At 40.9% G+C, this 25,205-nt stretch overlaps 1 protein-coding gene across 1 annotated transcript in view; it reads left to right on the top strand.

Moving 5' to 3' along the window:
• The first annotated feature begins 1,147 nt into the window (after positions 1-1,147).
• sema3ab (sema domain, immunoglobulin domain (Ig), short basic domain, secreted, (semaphorin) 3Ab) overlaps positions 1,148-25,205 on the top strand; it is a 36,244-nt gene continuing 12,186 nt past the window's right edge. Inside the window, exons 1-6 of the mRNA XM_066684597.1 lie at positions 1,148-1,654; positions 15,229-15,389; positions 17,940-18,002; positions 20,877-20,996; positions 22,809-22,896; positions 24,117-24,236. Of these exons, the coding sequence (XP_066540694.1) occupies positions 1,540-1,654; positions 15,229-15,389; positions 17,940-18,002; positions 20,877-20,996; positions 22,809-22,896; positions 24,117-24,236 (667 nt within the window). The 5' untranslated portion in view covers positions 1,148-1,539. The remainder of the gene's footprint in view (positions 1,655-15,228; positions 15,390-17,939; positions 18,003-20,876; positions 20,997-22,808; positions 22,897-24,116; positions 24,237-25,205) is intronic.

Below are 25,205 nucleotides of genomic sequence, written 5' to 3'. Positions count from 1 at the left end.
GAGCGGGAGCTTGAGGAGAGTCTCCCTTTTGAAGCAGGACAGTGAAAAGCAGAGACAAGACAACAGAAGGTTTACTCCCTCAACACATGTGAGGAACTAATGTGCTGCTTATACTCAGTCTCTAATACTAATACGTATGATCTGCAGTATTGCTCAGAAGTCTGAATAAACAGTTTATAAAGTTATTGATTTTGGCAGAAAACATTTACGTAAAGGGTAACTTTGGACAATTTAGACATAAAAAGCAATACAAGCTTGAATGTGTTGTTGAGGGTTTGTTTAATCTTTTGGAGACCGTTTGAGAAAGAACAATGCTTACCTACCTTCCAATACATGTGTCAGCCAATCAGGCCTTTGTTATATATATATATATCAAGCATAATGATGATGGAATTTATCAAATCAATATAATGAATGGAGGGCACTGAGAAATTAGGAACCAAGTGTGTTTTTAACTTTAACAAACATATCATTAACAAAACATGTCCTTCATTTATCGGTTCTGTAAATATATTTAGTTGAATGTGTTGTTGGCGGTAATTTAAATAGAGTTCACTGCTGTCTAAGATTCCTATAGTACTGTTTATGTTCAATTTTATTTTCAGGAGTATGAGAAGACATAGTATACCATTTTTAAGGGTAAGGTTTTAATGCAAGTCACTTTTTTTCAATTATATTTCTTGTAAAAAGCTCATCCAAAAAGACCTAGGACACACAAAAATATTCAGAAAACAGCAAAATCCTGAAGTTTTAATCTGACACCGATGATGTGTAAAAAAGAGGGCTTAAACTTTGTTTTGCAGTCACAAAGTCCCCAGGTAAAAAGAGAAAATTAGGTGTTTTACTGAGGAGTAAAGGGAGTGAGTGATAGCTCTCATGTGGGTGTCGGTGTGGGTGAGTGGGTGTGTGGTGATGGTGGGGGGGTTGATGTGTGAGGCGGAAAAAAGAATACCTACAGGATCTTTTCCACTAAGCCCAGCCCCCCTCTCCCTCTCTCTCTTTCACTTGCCCAGCCCAGGATCCACTATCCCTTCCTCTGTGTGCAGTGTGGACTTGTGTGTGCTGAGCGCTCGTGGAGCAGAGCGTGTGTGTGTGAGCGAGAGAGAGAGAGAGAGAGAGAGAGAGAGAGAGAGAGTGGTAGAGTTCAGTTTACTCTCAGTGTGCTTTCAGCTGGGCTGCTACTTTACACAGTTCAAGAGAAGAGAGGGAGAAGAATAGGAAGGGGACTGAGTAGATAAACAGCCTCAGGGCTCGGAAAAAAAGAAACACACACACACTTACTCATCTACACACACATACACATTCATAGAGGAGAAAGCGAGTGTGCTGAGGCAGCACTGTTGACTGATGGTCAGTTCCAGCGCTTGTGTGTTCTGAGCGCTTCACCTACAGGGATGTGATCGCCATGTGTTTTACCCTTTGACTGACTGCACACAACCTCGCCAACACCTGCTCCACCCTCAGGTGCTGCCGCTCTGATCTGGACGCCTGTATTGACTGTGCTCCCTGGAGGCCTGGGGACTGGACAGTGGGGTCATCATGGAGTATCTATGGGACTTCATTGTGCTGCTCTTTGGGATCAGCGTGCTTCAGAGGGATGTAGATGCTCGACAGGTCAAAAACAACGTGCCCCGGCTCAAGCTCTCCTATAAAGGTGAGTGCTCATACTGGCCACTAATGCTGATGGACTTAAAGTAGAGCACCATGGTTTAAACAGCAAGTTCAGGCATTTATTATGATATATAATGTTATGTTGAATTTATTTTTACTGTCAAATCAAATCCTCATAACTTTGTTTTCAATATTTGCTATCGTTCTGCAAGTTCTGCAACTGCTTTACGTTGGGTGAACATTTGATGAATGGACTTTAAGGAACAGTCCAAAAATGACTTGCAATAAAATATTGATACAGTAAATGAAGAACACTATCCTCCTCTTATAAAGGTATGATTCTGAAGACATAATATTGTGTTATAACAGAGATTATATGTGTTCATGTTGGAAATATAAGCTCTGAAACTTGAGGCTTATTAATCCTCCCCTATGATGGAAATAAAGCTCAGTTATAATTAGAATTAAAATATTATAAGACTGAGTTAAGACTAGAGTTATTTTAATGTGTGTAATGGGTTTATGTCGGGGTGGGATTTACAGTAGTTCTGCTTTCACTCTAGAACTCTTGTGTTTTGAACAATTGTATGATATCAGTGGTAAACAGGACAGACTTCTATGATGTACCTAATTACAAATGGTTCTAAAAGTTTGGTTGAAACCTAGGTGTCCCTTATTGTTTTCAAAGCAAACAAAACATCATATTTGACCTCATTTTAAACATCAGCAACAAAACAGATAAAGGAGAAAACTTCCTTGACTCCTAATATAATTCAGTGTAATTTTGGACCGTTCCTATTGGTCCATTTGTTGTGAAATTGTGACACTGTTCACAGCTGTTGGTGCTTTTAAAAAAATGTTAAAAAAAGAAATCAAAATGGGAATACAATGTTTTGTTTGGCTGCCATCAATATGTTTTGTACTTAAGCAAAGTGGTTTGTAAGGAAGGTTTTGATTGTGGCAGATGTGTGTCAGCTGGTTTGGGTTGTCGCTCACGGTTCCTCTTCAGCATGAGCTCAGCGTGTGGAACGTTTGCTTTTTATTATCTCATTAAAGTGGGATTCACTCTGAGGAGCACATGCTGTGGAATACCCTGTAGTGATGATGTGTTGGCATTTAATAAGGGAAAAATGATTTTTTTACCTTTAATTAAATAGATATATACTTTTAGAAGACCGCCACATTGCATTAAGCCACAGTGTTCAGTACATAGGGGTTTACGCTTGAGTGTATTTATGTGGGTACAATGACAATTCATGCACTACACTTTGATGGTAAACGAACAGATATAGATGATATATGGTCCTGTTAAATGAAGTGTGGAAGCTGGTTTGGTGGGTATGTGTGTACATGTGTGATGAATTAACTGGAGAGAGATGGGAAAGCTTGAACAGCTCTGTGCTTGCATTAGAAAGTGTTATTCAGCCATTACTTTGCTCAGGTTGTAAAGTATTCAGGTGTTATTTATTTCTGTACTTATCTATTTATGTCTCTATGTCTGTACTTTGGTGACACCATTGACTAATTGTCTCAGTCACCAGCATCCCAGCATCCTGCCATAATTAGTCATCATTTTCCATTTCATTACACAGAATATGTCTTTCATATTCCACAATGTGCATTTTCTTCCTGCTTTCACAACCCCCCCCCCCCACCCACACACACACACACACACACACACATCAATAGCACTCCTGCCTTTTCTGCTGTTGGTCACATGTTTCAAAAGCCTAGAACTATAGTACAGATGATTGGTCTCCTTAGAAAGACTTCTTTTCCCTGGTTATATTGGGTTTTGAAATTCTGTATTTAATTATACCAGTTATATACTTATATACATGCTTTGATATACACCTCAGTATGTATTTGTCAGTGATTATACTCTGCCTTTTCTTATATTCACTTCAGTCTACACCTCAGTCTTTTCAGGTTTGAGACAAACCTACTTTCAGTTTATAATTGAAAGAAGATCCTGAAAAAGAACTGTTCTGGGGGTGATGTCAAGATGAATTAATTTTTTCAGTACAGTCAGTTGTTGTTATACGGTATATTATGATGATATTGTACATTGCTTTTGATACTGTGGGTTCACTCTCTTTCCTAGCACATATTCTCTCTTAGATAATATTAAATGAGATGGAAAGAGAGAGAGAGAGAGAGAGAGAGAGAGAGAGAGAATTTCATACTTTTCAAAGAGAGTAAGGTTGACAATAAGGTCAGAAAAAAGTGAGCCATCTGTCTCCGGCCACTTTTCAAATTCCACTGACAGCTCCTCATTAGCTGTAGAAAAGAGGGCTCTTAATAAACGTGTCTGACAGCCACAACAAAATCACCACTATCTCTCCCAGATCTCTGTGTGTGTGTGTGTGAGTGAGAGAGAGAGAGATTTTCAGACTGAGAAATCTGAGTCCCTTTCCCTGTAACAAACACTGACACCTAGAGGCACCTAAAAGGTATGTGTGACCACAATTGTGTGTGTGTGTGTGTGTCTACTATAGAGACTGATTTGATAAACATAGTATTGCACGTATGTGGTGCCTGTTTCTAAATGGATGAATGCATGTAGCGTGAAGAAACGTTTCACTGGAATATGAATTATGTTGGGAATAAACGTGTGCACACACAGAGACAGAGAAAGAGGGAGTGAGCACCTATCCCTCTGAAACTGTCAGATGAGAGCATCTTTGATTTAATTTCTAGGCAAATGGCCGCCAAATACAAAGAATTGTTGTTTCAGCATTTTCATATTCATCAGACTATTACACAGCCTTAACAACATGACATTTACTTTACTTAGTGTCCACACATTGCCCTTATTACAGCTTTCATGGATTTAGGAGACTTTCATACTTGAGATTCCTCATAAGATCAGTCTTAGAGGTGGGTTGCATTTCCTGCTTCCTACAATGCAAGTAACAAGAAACACGTTCTGTGACATTGAGGTCTGACAACAGCAGTACCTTCTTGGTTTGATGTGAATATTTTCTTCTTTTTTCTTGTTTTCCAGTGATAACTTCTTGACAGCTCTATGTCCTTTCCGACCCACATGGATGAGCTGTAAATTCACAGTGGTAGAATGGACACAAACACCTGTAGTATGTTCATTTCTAGAACAAAGCTAGACTTTGCCGTAACACTGTAATATTTTCCTGTTATATTGTCCGTGCCAGTGGTTTATTTTTCTGTATTCTTCTCTGTATTATTATTCGTAATGGTGATTTTGACTGGAGAATATATAAATGAAGGGCGCTTGTTGACTTGAAAAGAACAGGGTCTGCATTAAATGTGTGCCTCATTAAAATATGACTGAACTACATTGCCTCAAAATATGCGTAGGGTATGCGTAGCAGTTTTTGTGCAGCATGTGCTCACATTTCCACCCACACTGCCCAGTTGGACAGTGTGCTGCTAAGACACCCACCAGCTACAACTCCACCAAACACATACACACACACACACACCTGTAAATGTTTGTTAGTATATTATAGCTGTGAACTACACAATCTTCACTTACACAATCCTCACAATACTGCTAATTATACCTATTATTGCTCAGTTCTCTGAGACTGAGAATACATTACTGTCTAATAGATGAAGGTGAAACGATATCACAAGGCTATCACAGGACTATCATCTGCCTGCAAAATATTGTATCTGGGCATGTTAGTAACTGAAAACACGTACACACACACACGCCTGTGCACACAGTTCCCCAGTTCCTCAGGCTTTGTTGCTAACAGCGCAGGGGGGAACCTACACTGTGGGGGAGTGCATTGAGGGGGCACCACCCATTAGGACGTCCTGGGGGCTAGAGATAGACGAGAAAGAGATACAGATATTTCATTGGGGGGGGGGGGGGGGGGGGGGGGGTGTTCTACACCCCCTTTGAACCCAGGGGTCCCAGGGCAGGATAACATTAACACCTCTACATAAATATCAACCAAAGTGGCTTGACTGTATCAACACACACTGTTTGTGAGTGAGGCCTGTTTTTGTGTGTGTGTGTGTGTGCGAGAGAGCGAGAGCTGTGCAATTTGAGGGGTATGAGATCTTTGTGTGATATATATAATGTTACAAACAAAATAAATTGTCTTACATTAGCCAGGGATAGAGGAGACACACAATCTCTTGAAAGAATGAGGAACTTTTAATTTGCTTTCAATAGACTTTTAATCCTAAAATACGACAAGAATTTAACAAGAGTTCTTGAGTTACAGCTCGAGAATGTGAACTCAATGTCCTTCTCACCTTTTAACGGCTCGTGTGCAGTCTGTCAGTGTCAGAATAAACACAGCTCCTACATGAAAATGAATTCATTGCAGTGTTTTATCCACAGCTAAGTACTCAGTAAAATAATACATTACAAATTGCTGGTTACGTCCCTAAAAACTAATATATTTTAGCCTCCCCATCACGGTTTATTTGCAGCTTGAAAGGCCCACAATGACACTTAAAGTAAATGATTTCATAAGGTTATGATGTAAGAATGGAATGGAAATACTCAGCCATGCTTGTTTTACACAACACTGAAAACTTTGATTTTCTCTGGAGGGCAATCGTTATGCTTACAGATCTGTTCGAGTATTAATTAAATCAGTATATGCTTTTTATGTTCAGGGTCATTGTGGGTCCGGAGCCTACCCGGAATCACAGGGCACAAGGCAGGAACACACACTGGAGGGGGCACCAATCCTTCACAGTGCGATACAAACACATTCACTGTGTTTTTGGACAATGGGAGGAAACCCACGCGGACACAGGGAGAACACACCAAACTCCTCACAGACAGTTACTTTAAGCGGTCCCTGGAGCTGTATGACTATGACACTACCTGCTGTGCCAATATACACACCACACACAGTTAATATTCTTCAAACAGTATCATTACACCCCACCCTCTCCTTTGAAATATGGCATCTAAGAGTATCAAGGGATGGATTTAAAATGGAGTGTGTGGTATAATGTGGAAGTGAGGGAACTTGACAACAGAATGCTCTACTCAACTTTTATCTAAAGAAAAGTACAAGGTACATTAAAAGCAGCAGTAGTAGTATGATGACAGTTTAAGAATGCAAATGTAGTTATAGCAGTAACATGAGAAGTAGAAGACAATGAAAAATCTTAAGTGATAAACCAACCAACTACTAATGGGTGGACTATGGATAGTGCCAAAAAAAAATAAAAAATTCCTAACAAATAAAACTAACCTACCCAAAATTATAAATGTGGCACTCAGCCCCTTAGCTACTGTATATATACAGGGTTTCTCCTACCATGAGATGTGTAGGCACCTGTACTTGCCTATCATGGTAGTAAAACAGAGAGATTTAACAAGAGCAATCAACATTTTTAAAATAGCTAAAGTGAAGCTAGGCTAAAGCTAAGGTAGCAGCACCACAACTAGACCTCAAACTCTAGCTAGTGAATTAACTTCAACAAACATCACAGCAATAATAATCTCAAGCTGAGCTAGCAGCAAAGATCATCAAATAAAAAAGCAGCAACATCAGTAAACAAGCCAGCAACAACAAGCTTCAAATCCTAAGTTAGCAGTATCAAACAAGCAAAAAGCTCCTCTTCCCTGTGGTTCCACTTGGTGGGCTTTATATCCAAGAAGTCCCGCCTCTTCCAGGTGAACAGCTCGTCCTATTGGAGGATCAGGACAGCAGTCTTGAGCAACAGCTCCCCCATTGGCTGAACAGGCAACAAACTAGAAGAAGTAAAAGAAAGTAGAGGGAGAAAATAAAACAAAAACAAAGACAGTGCCTCTCTGGCACGTAACAAGTATGAATAAAAGAAGGAAACAAAATTTGAATGTATGTTATACTGTAAAGAGTTACACTATTGGCTAAAGGAAAAGTACATAACTCTAACACATTACTTGGTATCCCCACAGTACCATCAACCCTGGTTATTAATATAATCCAAAATCTATCTAGAACATACCATGGTGGTAATAATACTTTGAATCTATCCATGAAAAATGATTCCTAACGTAATATCACCATGTCTAATACCAACTGTTGGCCACAGGGTTATAAAGCCTCCCAGCACTGAGATGTGAAATAATGAAACAGTTTTCTGCTATGAGCATGATGTCTTTTGTCTTGATGTATTTTGTCTTTTGGCTGCTGACATACTGCATCACAATTACTGCTATGAAACTGCATCTAAATCTTAGCAAATAGAAACACACGCGAGATCAGGGACCCCGCAGAGAGTTGCTAAGACCTGTAGAAAGCCGCTGTAAGGAAATAGCAGGCCATGTTCGAAGGGAGGCAGGAAACACAAACCAGCACAGGTGCATTTGTTAGATTTTCTTGTTAAGGACGCAGTGAAGAGTCAACAATAAGAGTTTTTATTTTTTTCTTCCTTCTGCACCCACGACTTCCCTTTTGCGCACACACTCAACCACACACACTGGGCCTGCAGTGCAGGGAGGGCAGGATGTATGTAGGGTAGAGGAGTTTATTTTTATCAGTCTCAGATGGGAATACTCCTCTGCCTCCATCTGCCCTCTCTCCTTCTCTCTCTCTGATGTTTTTCATAACAATAGCAGAGAGAGAGAGAGTGAGAGAGGCATTTCTCCTTAGTCTTTCTCATGATGGAATAGTGAAAGAAAACCAGAAATCTAATAAATAAGGTAGGTTTCCCCTCACCAGCACCAGGTCACAGAGAGGTCACCTGGAGACTGTCTAAGGTGTAAGGGAAGAGAACTGAATGAAAACTGAATCTGAACCACTACGGGATATATTTCTCTGAGACCTTTTCCTCCTGTATGCTTTTCACAGTGGGGTTGCTCAGCAGAGCCTGGAACTTCCTTCTGCTCCTCTCTCCTCAGAGACCAGAGAAAAGCATCCTCTCTCATTCAGCTCACAAACTTCCACAAACTCTCAAACTGTGCCATGCTAAGACAGTTGTGGAAAGTCTCTTTCACAGCCCAACAGGAAACTGAACATGTCATTAGCCTAGTTTTTCCCTCTTACTTAAGAGCTCTTTTTGCGTTCCAGATTTCCACAGCCAGCGCAATCATTTTTGCAAAATTATTTATTAAATTGAACATAGGGCGGGCACGGTGGCAGCAGCAGCTCATGTCACAGTCACACAGCTCCAGGATCCTAGGGGTTTGGGTTCCAGTCCCACTCCGGGTGCTCTGGTTTCCTCCCACAGTCCAAAAACACACATTAGTAGGTGGATTGGTGACTCAAAGTGTCCATAGGTGTGAGTGTGTGAGTGAATGTGTGTGTCATCCTGTGAAGGTGTGGCGCCCCCTCCAGGGTGTGTTCCTTCCTCGTGCTCATTGATTCCGGGTAGGCTCTGGACCCACTGTGACCCTGAACTGGATAATCGGTTACAGACAATGAATGAATGAAGGAATTTAACATAGATACTTCAGACCATTACTGCATAATACCAATATCATCATTTACATCCTAAAATTCACTGTCCATTCATCTGCAACATGGTTCTTATCTTAACATAAGATATTTTTTTTTCTCAAATGAGTGTGACAGATTTTTAGTCCATTCAAATAATATGTATCCCCATGCATATTCGGGTTTTGCATGTGTTGGCCCCCCTTCATAAGAGTTATTTCCGCTAATTTAAGGTGTAACCATTGTTGACAGAAACATCCAGCTGTGCACATTGTTCAATTCTCCATAGAATTGCTTTGCCAATAGAATCGAATGCTCTGTGATTAAAGTCACCATGTTGCATTCTTGGAAGATGGAGCTTCATTAAATACCTCAACACTTTTGAGATTAGCATGAATGGAAAGTGTGATCCAACACAAATATTCCAACATCAGTACCCGACCTTGCTAATATTTGTGACCAAATTTTGGCCATATGTATAGCAGCTGTGTGTGCACATGTATGTGTTTTCACTTTGGGTATATTACCCGAGGCTCTTGTCATGGCAACACCAGGACACAATAACATGCTTTTAACAATGTCATGGACTTACAAAACAAATGATCTCACCTCAAATTACCTGCATCGTTCTTCATGTATCAGTGTTCAGGGATCTCGGGCTATGAGCTGCTGCTACACAACCTGTGTGAGTCGGAAACACTGCTGCGTCAGCTTCATCCCAATGTGCCATGATGACGAACAAGCTTTAGTCTGGGTTTGGTAAGCTTAACCGAATTAAAACCAACAAAGACACACGTGCACACACATATACAGCCACACAAAAGAGGATTATACAGTCATGCTATGCTATAGGACTCTGCCTGTTTCGATTGACGACACCCTGGGTGTTATTGTGAGAGCTTGGCAACCATGGATATTAAACCCGTGAGATTTGCCATCAGATGTTGCTATGGGGGCAATGCTGAAAAGGGTGGAAAAGCAAGGCACTTAATTATAATGATAGTTAATGTACACAAACATGGATGTTCACACGGATACATGTGTCATCCTGAGAAACACACACAGAATGCATACTTCTTATTAAACATGGTTCCCTGTGCGGTTTGAAAGCTATGACACCTTGCACACTGCTTTAATGAGGTATCTGTACAATGTCTCTCAGTTATTCTTCTGTGAAAATAAAAAAATAATACTTTTTCAACACTCTACTCTCTTATGATGGTTCCTCCAGTGATTATTTATATTAAAGCCTGTCTCTGCTCCGCCAAACCACCAAACCAGCATAGACCAGCAAGGCTGCCCAGAGTGCCTTTACACTGGTCTCTTTGTCAACCTTCGTGAACATACTGGGTAACCACCCAAACCAGGACAAGGCCAGTATAAACATGCTTAGTGTGGTATTATGTTTTTTTGTTTTTTTTTTAATTTATTATTATTATATTTTTAATGTATTTATTTTTTTTAAACTGAATCCTGATTCCTAAGCTTATGATGCTTTTCCACTGCATGGGCATTGTCCACACTCTATTCAACTCTACTCAATTCTGCTGGCTTTTTCATACCTGGTTGGTTTCCCACTACAACAGTTGGTGCTGGATGTCTGCATTTTGTCATGATTCACAAGTCTCCCTGGCCTAGCCAGTCAGCGCTTTGTAAGTTTACAGATCACATTTTAGTCCCTACTTGGCTTGCTTGAAACGATGAGCAGGTACTAACAAAAGTATTGTACAATTTTATGTAGATTTGAGTAACAAATACTTGTAGAACTACACGTCTTTGTGAAAAGGAAACACACCAAAACAGCAGAGACTTCACACTTACACTAACTTTAACAAATCGCATGTTCATATGAACTGGCAGGGAACATGCAGTTTTGTTTACTATGCTTCCCTTAATTCAGGATGCTCTGAATGATTGAATATTTGTGCGTGTGTTTGTGCGTGTGTTTGTGTGTGTGTCAGAGTTGATACAAGTTCGAGTGGAACTCTAAAGTATAAGTGTGTTATGTAAGCAAACACTTGAAAATACAATGAGGCTCTAGCAACACTTCATACATCTATTGATTGAGACATTACACATGCACACACACACACACACACACACACATATGCACACGTACTCCAGCCACCTTATATAAGAGGAGGCAGAGGGAGACGTGGGGGGTTATCAGTGTGGCTGTGGGCCATTTTCAGGCTAGCATTAACAACACAGTTCAAACCAACAGAACCATGTGCTATTGATTTCCCTTCTGTCAGCTTCAGCTCCTGTACCTAGATCTTAAATACTGTGTACAGCAGGAGGTTCCTCACTCCTGCTGTCATGGCCATTTTTGGACAGTGGAAGTGTGTGTGTGTACTGTCTGTGTACACTGAAGTGATGGTTAAAAGGAGGCCTTGTGCATGGAGTGAGTTACTGTTCCCCTACTGCAGTTTCCTAGTAGATGAGTGTCCCTTGAGATGAGTGTCTCTCTCGCTCTCTCTCTCATTCTGCATCTCCCTCTCTCTCTGTCCTCTCTCACTTTCTCCCTCCTCTTTTATTTTTCTCATTTATACTCTCCCTCTCATTTTTCTCTCTCGCTCTCTCTCTTTCTATTGCTCTTCTTTTCTATCTTGTTCTCTATCATTCGCTTTCCCTCTCACTCACTCCCTCTGCCTTGTCTTCTTGTCTATTCCTCTCTTTCACTCCATTTGAATGGGACTGCTGGTATCTGACCATCTTTAACCCTTCTTTTTCTCTCCTCAGTCTTTTGCTCCACTTTCTCTACTATATATATATATTTATTTTTCAAAATCTTTAATGTGAATATACAGGCCACGTGTGTTGAGTGAGGGAGCATTACTTTATCTCCTGAAATATTTATGGTGGATCCCATCATACAAAAGAGTCCAGACACAAAAAGTAATCCATGTTGCAGGCGGATGGACGTCAGCTGAGGATGTGGTGTAGTGTGAAATACCACTGAATACTACACAGAAGAATAGGGTTTGATTTCCTGCCCAGGGAAACACACCATAATCTATCAATAAGAGTCACTGGGCATAGCCCCTAAGACTACATTTTTGTCTGTAACATGATTAAAAGTGTAAGTCACTCTGGATACGAGCAGCTGCCAAATTCTGTGAATGGAAATGAATGAATGGACATGGCTTTGGACTTGATCAGTGTGTCCAGCTGCTGCTCCTGCAGGATAAAGCCAGCTGAAGTGTGAATGAGTGAGGGGTGTCTGGGAGGGAGCTGTGGTATGTTAAGAGCAGGTTTCCATTCACAGCTTGGTTGAGCTTTAACATGTTTCTTTTCTCTCTCTCTCTCTCTCTCTCTCTCTCACTCTCACACACACACACACACACACGCACACACACACACATGCATAGACGGACACACAGGCTGTAATAACAGGTTGAGGTGTCCAATGTGTTTCGCTTGCTACTAATGTTGCTCTGGGGTGCATTTTAAAAGCCGTTAGAGTGGGCTCAGGGGAAAATCTCATTTTCCTTCAGGTCCCAGGCTGTAATTAGAGCCCTGGCCACCTCTACTGCTCTGGCTCTTACAACCCAGACAGCCTCAGGCTTGCCCTTGGCCTTGTGACATCTACATTTTATCTTTTAGCTCTCTGCTTTCCACTGCATATTACAAATGCTTGTGTATGTCCGCTAATATGGTGAGGATTATTTGTAATTTATATCTGAAATCTACCATGTTAAAGCTCTATAAGCTGGTCTCCGTGTAACCCAATAGGACAGGGAATTTCTTCCATTCCCATTGGCTGTATAACAACGTATCAGATTCCCCAAACCTGAAGCAGTCCTGAGAGAAAAAGCTGAGTGCTGTTTTCAGGACAGCAGGAGTTTAGGTTTAGAGGTCGATGTGTTGCTTGCCTGGCCTCTGTTGTTTCACACTGCTCAAGGTGTTGTTCCTGTGCTGTGTGTGAGGGTTTGTGTGGGTTTGGGGCTCAGTGTGTCACTTTGAAGGTCATGTCCATAAAAATGAAGATAACTGAAACAGTAGTAGCAGCCATTTGGAAAACTGAACTTTTCTGTACTTGTGTCTGGTTTTGTAAACGATAGTATATCATTAGAACCAGGGAACGGGGCGATGATGATGGGGATCTTTGTTAATTAACAAGTGATCCACCGGACAGGAATCTTGGCTAGAGTATTTTATTTTATTATTTCTTTATTTATATTTACACTTTGGGTGTAAATATCACCACAGCTATATACAAATAACACAGCAGCACAGCAAGTAGTGTCGCTGTTACACAGCTCCAGGGTCCTGGGTTTGTGGGTGTCTGTATGGAGTTTGGTGTGTTGTCCCCGTGTCATTGTGGGTTTCCTCTGGGTGCTCCGGTTTGGTAGGTGGATTGGCGACTCAAACGTGTCCCTGGGTTTGAATATGTGAGTGTGTGTCACCCTGTGAAAGGAGTGGCTTCATGGTCTGTTCCTGCCTTGTGCTGAGTGATGATGGGTAGGCACCGGACCCAACGTGACCCTGATAAGCGGTTACAGACGATGAATGAATGTATGAATGAATATTTACACTTATATGGTACGTTTCTTGACCCCCAATGGCACTGCACAGAACACCATTCCATTCAACACCAACTCAACACACACTGGCGAGAAGCGGCTCTCAAATCCACACAGTGTACTTTCAATTTCAGGATTTACTTTCAAACAGCTTGCAATGTAAAATTACACTGTATGTACATGTATTGTTTTGTTCACATTTACTGTTAAAATATTTTGAATGAAATTTGATTTATTGATAGATATATGGGTTATCACTGGGTGTCAATAACCCATAGGCTACAGCAGAGTACATTCCCCACTGTCTCAGTTCTGGGTTTTTCCAAAGTGTTATATTTCCCTTCTGCTTGAGTGTCCTGACACTTCAGAAACTTATGAAAATGTCATACTTCATGGTTTCTCTGTCATCTATCGCTAAATTCCAGAGCGTCTCTACTATAAAAATGGGTCATTTTAACTGTAAATCATGCACACTTGGCTTTAAGAGTTTCCAGTAGAGAACACCAGAACTGTGGTAGTCACAACTGTCAAAACAAGGAGAAAATGTAATTACTTAAAGATGTTGAGTTTCTCTATAATACGTTGTGTTTTTAGTGTAGAGGTGGGTTTAACTTGAGCATTTAGGGTTAGAGAAATATTGTAAATTACATTTTTTTTCCAAACTAGGCAGCATAGTGGTCTGAAGCGTGGTGCTTCTGCTACAGAACTCCAAGGCCATGGGGGACCTGGGTTTGTGCCTTTGGCCTCGGGTTATTGTCTGTGTGGCGTCCAGGGTGTTCTCCTTATTTCCGCTCCCCATCCACAGGGGTTGTGGTTGTGTTTTCTTGGTGCCGACATGCTCTGGTGAAACGGGAGGGTTGTATCATGAAGGACATCTGGCTTTTAACCTGTACTAAATCTGATGTGGCTGAAAGGTTGGCTGGTGATCTGCTGTGGTGACCCGTTGCAGGAGCAACTGAAAGCAGAACAACTACAACAGTATTTTTCCCACGTACCACACAGACAACAGGGATCTACAACCATTTTATTCCTGCTGGATGAAGCGACATAGTGTGTGAATGCTGTTCAATCTATTCTGGTCACTGGATATTTATTTTGCACTGTGGTTGTAGGGACTTATTCTGGGGGTCAGGCTTGGCAAGCACACAGTCCTGGTCATTGCCCTGACCTAACCTGGCACCTCCATCTCACAGAGCCCTGCTCCTCTCTCTGCTCCACAGAGCATGAATGACACCAAGAGAACCAAAGACAAGCAAATATCACTCTGCCTGTATGTGTGTGTGAGAGAGATGGAGAGTGAGAGAACCCAGCCAGTGATCTCAGCTTTATTGCGGCCAAAACCACACTCGCGCGTCACACACTCTCAGTGGTAGAAAAGGAGGAAAAGCCACCCTGCAGAACTAAGCTCGGAATGAGCCAAAGCCCCAATCCATCCTGTCTCCTCCTGCCCTGTAACAGCCTACTCAGCTCAACAGTGTACATGAGGTTGGAAAATATCTCTCAGCCATTCTACAAATATGAACAAAAAGCTTTATAACTTAATCACATGATCGAGCGAGTGGAACAAGATCAGCAGGATTTAGTTAAACTGTTTTCTTAAGCTGTCAGCCACTGCAAATATGCGTGGCTTGTCATTATCTCCAGCTTTTCGGCAGAAAATTGCTGTCTTGTTTTGGAACGGCTATGTAAAAGACAGTCTCTTCTCTTTTCCACAGAAATGCTGGAGTCAAACAACTTGCTTACGTTCACTGGACTGGCCAACAGCTCGGCCTACCACACGTTTCTGCTGGATGAAGAGAAGGGCCGGCTGTTTGTAGGGGCGAAAGACCACATATTGTCTTTCAACCTCATCGACATCAGTTTGGACCAACAGTTGGTAAGAGCAACAGGAATTAGAGCCTTCAGTAGTTGAAGAATGGTAATCATACCCATGCCCTTATAGCTAATTTGGATATAGGGGTAGATATGAGGGCCCTCATATTGAACTACTTTCTGTATCATAAACATCATAAACCTTCAAAAACAAATCTAGATTTATTATCATAAATCATTTTTATTACCCAAAATAAAAATGATTAATCACTGAGTTTGAGAACCCTGTGAACTGCAAATCAAAAACTGAATAAAGCACTTACAGTAAATGCAAACAGCACAATAATTAATTATTCTAATATTATTTCAGTTTGTTTGCTACATAAAGTGATACACAAATCAGCAGACAATAGATGTTCATACAGCCAGGGAATGTTGTTATTTATTAGTTGTTTTTTTTTAGCCTGATATTTCAACACAATGACTTTTATCAAATTCAGACTATGATAGTATAATAACCCTTACATAAAACACAAGTAGATTCTTGATTCATACATGTCACAGTAAGTCACTGCTTGTTTTAAACAGGACTGATATAAATCATGTACAACTGCAAACATGTATCACTGCAAATAAAAGCAGCTTCTAAAGGTGAAAAGAAACACACAGACTCTGTCAGAATGGACTCTCTTCATACAGTGCAGCACTGGTTTCAGGTGTGTTTCTGTGTGGATCAGTTAACAGGGATATGCTCTGTGAGCAGGTACAATGGAGGGCTTGGCTGATTGGAAGATTACAGGCCGATAGAATCTGGCTGTGTTTAATGCCATGTACTCCAGCTTTTGGCAAAAGACACAGAGTGGAATCTACAGCACATACACATACACACAAACACACACATACACTGCTAGCACCAGGGGAATCTGTTTCCAGTGGAAAGTGTGTATGAATATTTCAGCTTAAAGCTGTCATGCTGATCAGATGCGCACTGGGCTGAGAGCTGTCCTGCGCTCACCTGGATAAATAATGAAAAATAAACGCAACAAAGTGCAGACAAATCGCACTGCAGGTCTCCCCAAAGAACTGAACTAAAGCAGACTACAAGATACAAGAAAACAACCCTCTCTCTTTCTCTCTCTCTCTCTCTCTCTCTCTCTCATATACACACACACAGAGAGAGAGAGAGAGAGAGAGAGAGAGAGAGAGAGTGCAGATAGGAGCTTTTAATGAAGGAATTCAATTAATTGTTATGACTTTGGTCAGCTTTGGTTAATGGTAAGTAATCATTGTAATCATTTAGGTCTAAATTCTGCATCTGCATCATGATATTTTTGTCAACCCCTTAACACTCTCATGCTATGTTTGTTACTCCTCCTTTAAGGCTAATATAAATCAACTGTCCTCTGATTGGCTGCACTGTTACTAATCAGTCAAAAAGCAAATCTGACTGAAACACTCATTAGAAATTCAGCGTGAGTGGGTGCAGTTAAACTTGTAGGTATATCACTGTAAATTAATTAGACCTTTATGACATCACAAGAACACTTTTTTGTGTAGTCTCATTCATCTTTATCAGATAAATAACATAACATTTACTACAACCAATTACAAAAGTGTCTTTATTTCTAAAACAGAGAAAAGAACAGTCTCCAAGATATAGCCCCTTTAACTTCAATGTGTTATTTTTTGCAGCGTGGCAAATAAACTCCTAAAAGTGTGCCAGAATTGCCGGGCTGGAGAACTTTAGAGAACAATTGAAAGTCGATGGAGCATCGCACAAGCTACGCTTTTAACTGAGACTGAGGTTTTTAATCTGATGGTGAAAGTGCCAGTTATGCAGCCGGCATCATATATGATACATATCAGCTTTTTTCTTCTCAGCTCTTGGATGCAGATATTATACTCAGTGCTCTCCATGGTTTCCCTGTGTCTTTGTCTCAGTTCCTTGTATCAGCCCATTGTCAGAATGTACAGCATATACAGGACACTGAAATATGTATGACAGCCTGCTCTGTTTCTGGGTGGAGTACTGTCACACACATGCCACTGGGCTTATGTTAAATTCACGGCAAGAGGAATCAACCCTCTCTAAAAGTAGAAGATTGTCCTGAATTCCACTTTACTGAATTCTTCTGCCTCTCTTTAGCTTTCTAACTCACACACAGGGTTACACACACACACCTGGTGAAAGTTTATGCAGTTTATCTAATCAGAACAATGGCTCGCTCTTTCACAGCCTTGAGGCAGGAAGGAGTTTGATTGACCTCACACTGGTCTTTCTCTGCTGGGAGACTTTCTCTGCTGGGAGACTCACCTTCACATGGAAAGCACATTATAATTTCCAGTCAGAAACCCAAAGCTTTTCCCCAGCAGCACAGGTTTAATCAAATACAGTTCAAAATGCACTTAGCTATTCATATTTATTTATCCCACATTTTGGCTTGAATATGACTTGGCAGATATTTTTGGATTCACCCTTTTGTTGGTTTGTTTGTTCTCTTTATCTTTCCCTTTTTGGTTTCTCTCTCTCTCTCTCTTTCTCTTGCTCACTCTACTCCTCCCTCTTTCTCTCCCTTTCATTTATTCTTTTTCTCTCACTTTCTATCTCTGACAGATATCATGGCCTCCCTCTTCATCTCGTCGGGACGAATGTAAATGGGCTGGAAAAGATGTTCAGGTGGGTCAGTTGAAGGTTCAATATATATTACTGTATATACAGTACCAGTCAGGAGTTTGGACACGCCCACTCAGAGAGGGTTTGCTTTGTTTTGGGCCATTTTCCACATATCGTGAATGTACAGTAAATTAATATGAAATACATTAAAACTATGGAAGAACATATGGAATTATGTAGTAAACAAAAAAGTGTAAACAAACCAGAATATGCTTTATAACTTAGATTCTTCAAAGTATGTTTTTCAGTGAACAACTTTGGCTTCATCAAGAGTTAATTTGTAGAACCGCTGGCCTTCTTAATGTGTTTGAGACCATGACTTGTGTTGTGCAGAGGTAGGGGCTGGTACACAGTTCTATACAGTGAATAGACTTATTCCACCAATGACTAATGAGAAGATGTGTCCAAACTTTTGACTAGTACTGTATATTAAAGATTAATAGTTCTTGCTAATATGACACAAACATCCTCACTGTTGTAAGACAAAAACTTCACAGATCCCAGAAATTGCAGCTAGACAGGGATAAAAAGAGAAAAGTAGAGAAATGCTGTGAACCAATCATCCCAGGTTACAGCTGTGGTAGTATGTGACAGTGAATTGGAAGATATTGCCAGTTCCAGTCACCAAGATCACTATAGGAAGCTGGTGGGCTTACCTGAGCTCAGGGCATGCTTGATTGCTGTCTGCACTAGTCCAGCCCAGACTAGGCCCTGAGCAAACCCAGCACATCTGTCAGTGAGAGAAGAAATAAATCAGTGTTGCATTGTGGGCTAAAGGAGTGAACGACAGTTTCCAGGCGTAGCTGCCACTCCATCTCTCATAAATTCCATCACAGATACTGCCCCGGGCTCCCCACTGAAACACATTCAAGCCCAGAGCCATAGCAGAGCGCCGTCTGCCCTTTCAGCACCAGCAAGAAACTATGAGCTCGCTCCACTTTCAATAGCACTCAGCTGAATAGCAGTAAAGGGCTTTGTGTGAGATGTTGATGTAAACATGGGGATTGTGACTGGCAGAGACTCTATGAAAGATGCCTTTTATGTGAAGAGGTGAGTGCTGAAGTAAAGGAAGCCACTGACTGAAGCTCATTCCACTCACAGAGAAGCAAATTCAAGTTTGGTGCTCCTCAAGTGGAACAATGTCAAGTTTTTGGCCATTGAAAACCTCAGAAATCAGAGAGCAGCTGTCCCACTGAAGGAAAGCAGCTCAGCTCGCACTCCACAGCTGCACTTAGAGATCAATGAGTTGCTTCTCAAAAGAAGGCCTTTCAAAATGTTATTCATAGAGTTGAGCATGCTTACTGTGTTAGCTTGCAACTACTTAACATATGTAATGGACTCCTGGCCTGACCTAAATCTGAAGAAACTATTGGCAGTGTACCTAAATGCTCTTTTGTGTTAAAGTGTAACCGGAGTTATTTTAAGAGAAACGGTATTGTGCCTGTGTTTGTGTGTGGGGGGGTCTGTGTGTCTTCTGAAATGCAAGGTGTTTCACAAATCTTCTCTTCCACATTAGATGTTGGAATATTGCTTTTGAGGTCAGGTACTGATGTTTGAATTAGTTGTTGATTGCCTCTGTTGCTTTACAACTAAAAAAGTATTGGAAGAAGCTTCATTACTCTGGAGAACTTGGTTTTAATAAATTTGGGCATATATTGTCTTCTAAAAATATCAAAATATATTTTTTAAATATCAGAGTGTTTCCAAACTTTTGACAGGAACTGAGAGGTAAACAGGCACCACAGTAGAGCTACTAAAAGAATGATAATAAACAACATCCACGTACGCTGTTGCTAGGAGTTGGTTTCCACGATCTCCTTGGAAGTGATTTCCAGACACAGTGCAGTGTGGTCTGGCTTGTAATGTAGTTATGGCAGCATGGTGATCAGTGTGTTCTTGTTTTAGAGACAGACTGGGAAAACTAAGCCATGTGTGTATGAGCAGAACTGACTCATTTAGTTGTAATTGTGAGTTAGTGTGTTATTCTGTTAGCTTTTCCACGCACTGTGACTCAGTCATTGCCACTAAGGTCAGGCTTGTTCAGACACGTGCCTTTAGATCACGGGTAAACACACAACAGGCGAGTTGTTTTACACACACAAACATATGCACACACACACACACACACACACACACACACACACACACACACATACACTCAAACAACCTGGCCACAGGGGATCTCTGGATGCTCATAACAGGATTGCCTTTGTTGATGTCGTATGCCCCCCCCTCAAAAACAGCTCCAGCTGTTGTAACATTCCCTCTTTCTACAGCTATGTTTTTGTGTATAATTCAAATTCTGTGTGTGTGTGTGTGTGTGTGTGTGTGAGCAAGAGAGAGAGAGAGGGAGAGAGAGCTGGGTGAGAGAACGTGGGTTGTTAGTATATTTTTTCAAAGAATTTGAGATTATACAGCTTTCAATCCACTGCCTGCAACAACAAACAAGCACAGTGAAAGGATTAGGCTTCCACAGATTTTACCCAATAAGTACAGTTCGTAAAATAATAACTGTTCTGAATATGACCTGAAGTGACCTGCATGACTCTGTAACTGACCTCTCTGAACCCACACTTGATTTTTTAGTGGCTTGATATTAAATAATATTTTACGGTACATAAAGAATTAAGTGGCTTTGTAGTCCTTGAATTGAACTAGTTTATGTTCCACAGAGCGGGCTCCTAACAAAGGAGTGGCCATATTCAAAATATGATTTCTTCATAATCTCTAAAACACCCAGGCCATCGGGTACTAGTGCTATGGCTGTTATGAAGTGAAGAGTCATTGGAAGAATTGAATGTTACATTAGTTTTCTCTCTGCTTCTCTCTCTCTCTCTCTCTCTCTCTCTCTCTCTCTCTCTCTCTCTCTTTCTGCAGAAGGAGTGTTCTAATTTTATAAAGGTTCTGCAGCCATTTAATCATACTCATGTGTATGCGTGTGGGACAGGAGCCTTCCACCCAGTCTGTTCTTATGTGGAGGTGGGCAAACGACCAGAGGTAAATATCATTTTTACATGGAGATCATTTTTAAAGTCATGATTTTAATATACTGATATTAATTGTTATATTTATTGTAGAGCAGAGGAGTCTAACCTTCATGAAAAAATTTACATTTTTGATATTAGACAATCCAGATGTGTCTAATATTACACATTTTATATATATATATATATATATATATATATATATATATAGTGTAGGGATTGGCAGGAAATTCTCAATATTCTCGCATTGCCAGATTTTCTGCGCAGACTCTGGTGCCTTTCGCCCACTTAATGTGGCCAACAACCACCTACTACTGCAGGAAAAGACATTTCCTGACACATAAAAAAACCCAATCAAAAGTCTGGTATTTTGGCATGTGTAAAAGGAGGCAGTCTTTATGATTCACGTCGGACCAGTTAGAAAATGATACACAGACGTGCGTATACGCAGATGTACAGAAAGCCAACCAGAATGCAAATGGCAGAATCCTGACAGTGAGGCCAGGTTAGTGCACTGAAAGTTTGGAGCGTCTAATTACACAGTAACATGACATGAATACAATTATAGCAAAAAGTAAAACTATGGATATTCCTGGCAGGCTCCCTCCAGGTAACATGTGAAAACCTACCCCAAGAAGACTTGGTCATTATCTGGAGGTCATGTTCCTGAGTGATGAGCATAAAACTCATGAGATAGACCATAGGTTAAGGTTTGGCTTCTGAGCAGCCACTGCACCAGTGAGGATGGACCTGAGATATGAAGCACTGCTCTCAATTTACTGGTCAATATTTCAGCTTTCACTCATGAGTATGAGCTTTGTATAATGACTGAAAAAATGAAATCAATTTTTCTCAGTGGGATAGCTGGGATCACACTGCATGAAAGGGTGAGTTGTACTATTATTAGGGAAGAGCTTGGAGCAGAGCCACTGTTAGGGTATTTTAAGCATCTGATTAAGATATATCCCATTGGCGGTATACCAGGCATGGCCAACTGAGACCCTGAGGTAGGCCCAGGTCTCACTGGAGGGATTATATCTCCCGGCTGGGATGGGAACGCCTGGGGATTCCCCGGGACATGCTGAATGGGACTGAGCAGAAAGGAAACGGAGATGTTTCTGTGATGTTTTGACATTAGGCTTAGAAGAGACGCTATATAAGCCGTCAATTTTTATTAATTCACAGCCACAGACACAGCAGCAGCAACAACCACTGCCATAATTATTATTATATACAACACTTGATCTTATACAAACGCCCCTTGTTCATGTGAATTACTGAAATATCCATCACATTGCACAGAGACAGTGAACAAACACATTATAATCTTTTATCATCAACCCTTTGGTCAATACAGCAAATTAAAGCCACTGGTCGAGCATGAAGGGATCTTCTCCTCTTGATCTTTTACTAAGCACTCTTTCAGAAGTGATTCTGCAGAGGAAATGAAGGGGAAAATTGCAAGGTGGTCAATGCTGCCTCATTACGTTCCCATCAACAGATGGAATCCGTGTTTTGCTTCAACACGCTCTGTACATTGTGGTTGTATAGATTTCAGACAGCAAAGTGCTCATTGTTCAACAGTGAGAGAACATGGTGCTGGTTTAGTCTGTTGAACAAACACGCACGCACACACACAGCTCCTCTTAGTTTACTCACACTGCTGGAATTAATGGAAATGATCTGATGAGCGAGAAACGGTTTTCAACTGGCCCTCTATTTCTCCCTCAAAGGGAAAACACTTTCAATTGAACACTGTTGGCTGTTTGTCCCTGATTAGTGTGTGTATGTGTGTGTGTGTGTGTGTGCGCGCGTGCGAATCTAGGACAACATCTTCAGGCTGGAGTCGTTTGAAAGTGGCCGTGGAAAGAGCCCCTATGACCCAAAACTACAGACTGCTTCCCTACTTATTGGTAAGTTTGTGCATTCATTATTGTAAGGACCTGGATGGTGGAGAACTTCCTGAACTTATATAATGAAAAGTCAGAGGCCATTATACTTCTGCCACAGTCAGGAGGCTTAGTGATAATACAGTTTGTGTCCCTGATTTTGTTGGCTCTTCCTCAATATAGGTGAGAAATCTTGGAATCATTTCTGATTCTACACGATCATGCCATATGAAAAACACATGTAGGACAGCCTTTTACCATCTTAACAATATTGCTTACTTAATGTTGTTACACAGAGCAGTTTCCAGTTTAATCACATTCACCCTTTTCTCTCCTGTGCTACTGCTGACATGTAACATCCAGACTTGACTACTGTGTGCTCTGTTGTATGGCCTCCCTGCTCAGGCTTTGAGCAGGCTGCAGTTTGTGCAGAATCCTGCTGCAAGTGTGCTGACCCATACAAGATCTTCGAAGCATATTTATCTGCCCTTAAATCGTGTACACTGGCTCCCAGTACAGTATCATGTCCAGCAAAAATTGAAATGGCTTGTTTGGGCTTTTAAATCCTTGTATGACCATGCCACTTCTTATCTAAGCAGTCTACACCAATCACACTCTCCAGTGCACACTCTTTGTTCTTCAAGCCTACACTTGCTTGAGGTCTCACCTTTTAAGCTAAGCACCATTGGAAAGAGAGCCTTTTGTGTGGTGGGTCCAAAGCTGTGGAATAGACTTCCTGATGAACTGCAAGCTTGTTCATCTGTAGACGTTTTTAAAACCAGACTTTAAAACCTGTGAAACAGTGCACATGGAATTTGAATGAAGACAGTATAAGCATTACTAAGGTTCTATATTACTGTGCGTGGGTTTATTGTGGGTGTATGTGTACATATGTTTGGTTGTTTGACTAGAAACCCAACACCTCTGACAAACAGTTTCTAAGGGGAGGAGTAGATCAGACTCTTTTTGTGCTCTATCTGCAGAGCATCTTACTGTTAAATCTCTCATTTCAACATAAAGGTCATTCTCTCTCTCTCTCTCTCTCTCTCTCTCTCTCTCTCTCTGTCCCCTCCCTTTGTCCACCCAGAGGGAGGGAGTTGTTGGAGTAATGGCTATCATGTCTCCCTGATTATTTACCTGGGCCATTATTGAACTGGACAGAGCAGATCAGGGTAGATCAGCTAACCAATCTTCATCCTCTTTTTAATGAACCTTGTCTGACCTTCAGTACGTATGATTGGCAGATGGCGAGCTGTATGCTGGGACATCAGCTGACTTCATGGGACGGGACTTTGCCATCTTCCGAACACTAGGAGAGCATCATCCAATCAGAACTGAGCAGCATGACTCCAGGTGGCTCAATGGTGAGAAAACTCCACAAAAACAAATTGAAAATTACAATTATTTAAGCCTCCGTTCGATAGACAGAGAAAATGTTTCTAGATCTTATAATGAATATATCACATTTACAACTATTGCTTATTTTGAATTGATCATGAGTGTGATGTCACAACCATGACAAGGTTTATATATAATTGCATATTTGGCCTACACAGCAGTGTACCGCTCCAGTTCATGTTTAAATTTTAAGGAATATTATCACTGCACATTTCATATCACACTAGTTTTTGAACAAGACACAACACTGGCCAAAGTCTAATTCATGTAACACAGCCCCTAAGACTATCCAGCTATCTGACAGAGACACTTAAACGCATGATAGCTATAACAGGATGTACATTTCTAAGTGATTTTAGTCTCTTTGATGTCCCATGCTGCCATTGGCATCATAATGTGTGTGTGTGTGTGTGAGAGAGAGAGAGAGTGATGATGTTTTTGGAGATTGCCTGCCCTTGAATAAAGTCATGAGCATGAATAAGCAGCAAACAGGCTGTGAAGAACTGTCCTTCATCTCACAGTCATTAGTGTCTGGCAACAGCATTTGTAATATAACACACACACTCTCTCTCTCTCTCTCTCTCTCTCTCTCTAAAGACTCAGTACTGATTGAGTCATCATAAAAACACATGCATAGATTTTGTAGGATCAGTTATTCATTAATGGAGCCATTACTGTGGTCTTGTTTCAGCACAGGTCATGAAATACATTTCAGGAGTTGGCTTTCCTGTTTGGGCAGCTTGCTATTTAGTGTTAGATTACCTAAACAGAGCCTCCAGAACATTTTAAACCTTTGGGTTATGTCCTAATCTAAACGTGTTTTCTTCTGTTAAATATCAACCTGATCAATGTTTGTTTTAGTGGTGTTTAGTCTGTTGCAACATAAATGATCATAAGGATGGATTTTATTATTATTTGTTGTTGTAGCTGTAGTA

Source organism: Hoplias malabaricus, chromosome 11, assembly GCF_029633855.1.
Source record: "Hoplias malabaricus isolate fHopMal1 chromosome 11, fHopMal1.hap1, whole genome shotgun sequence".
In the NCBI taxonomy this organism is placed as follows: domain Eukaryota; kingdom Metazoa; phylum Chordata; class Actinopteri; order Characiformes; family Erythrinidae; genus Hoplias; species Hoplias malabaricus.
Note: the sequence above shows the minus strand (reverse complement) of the source record. Positions and strands in the feature narration are given on the sequence as shown.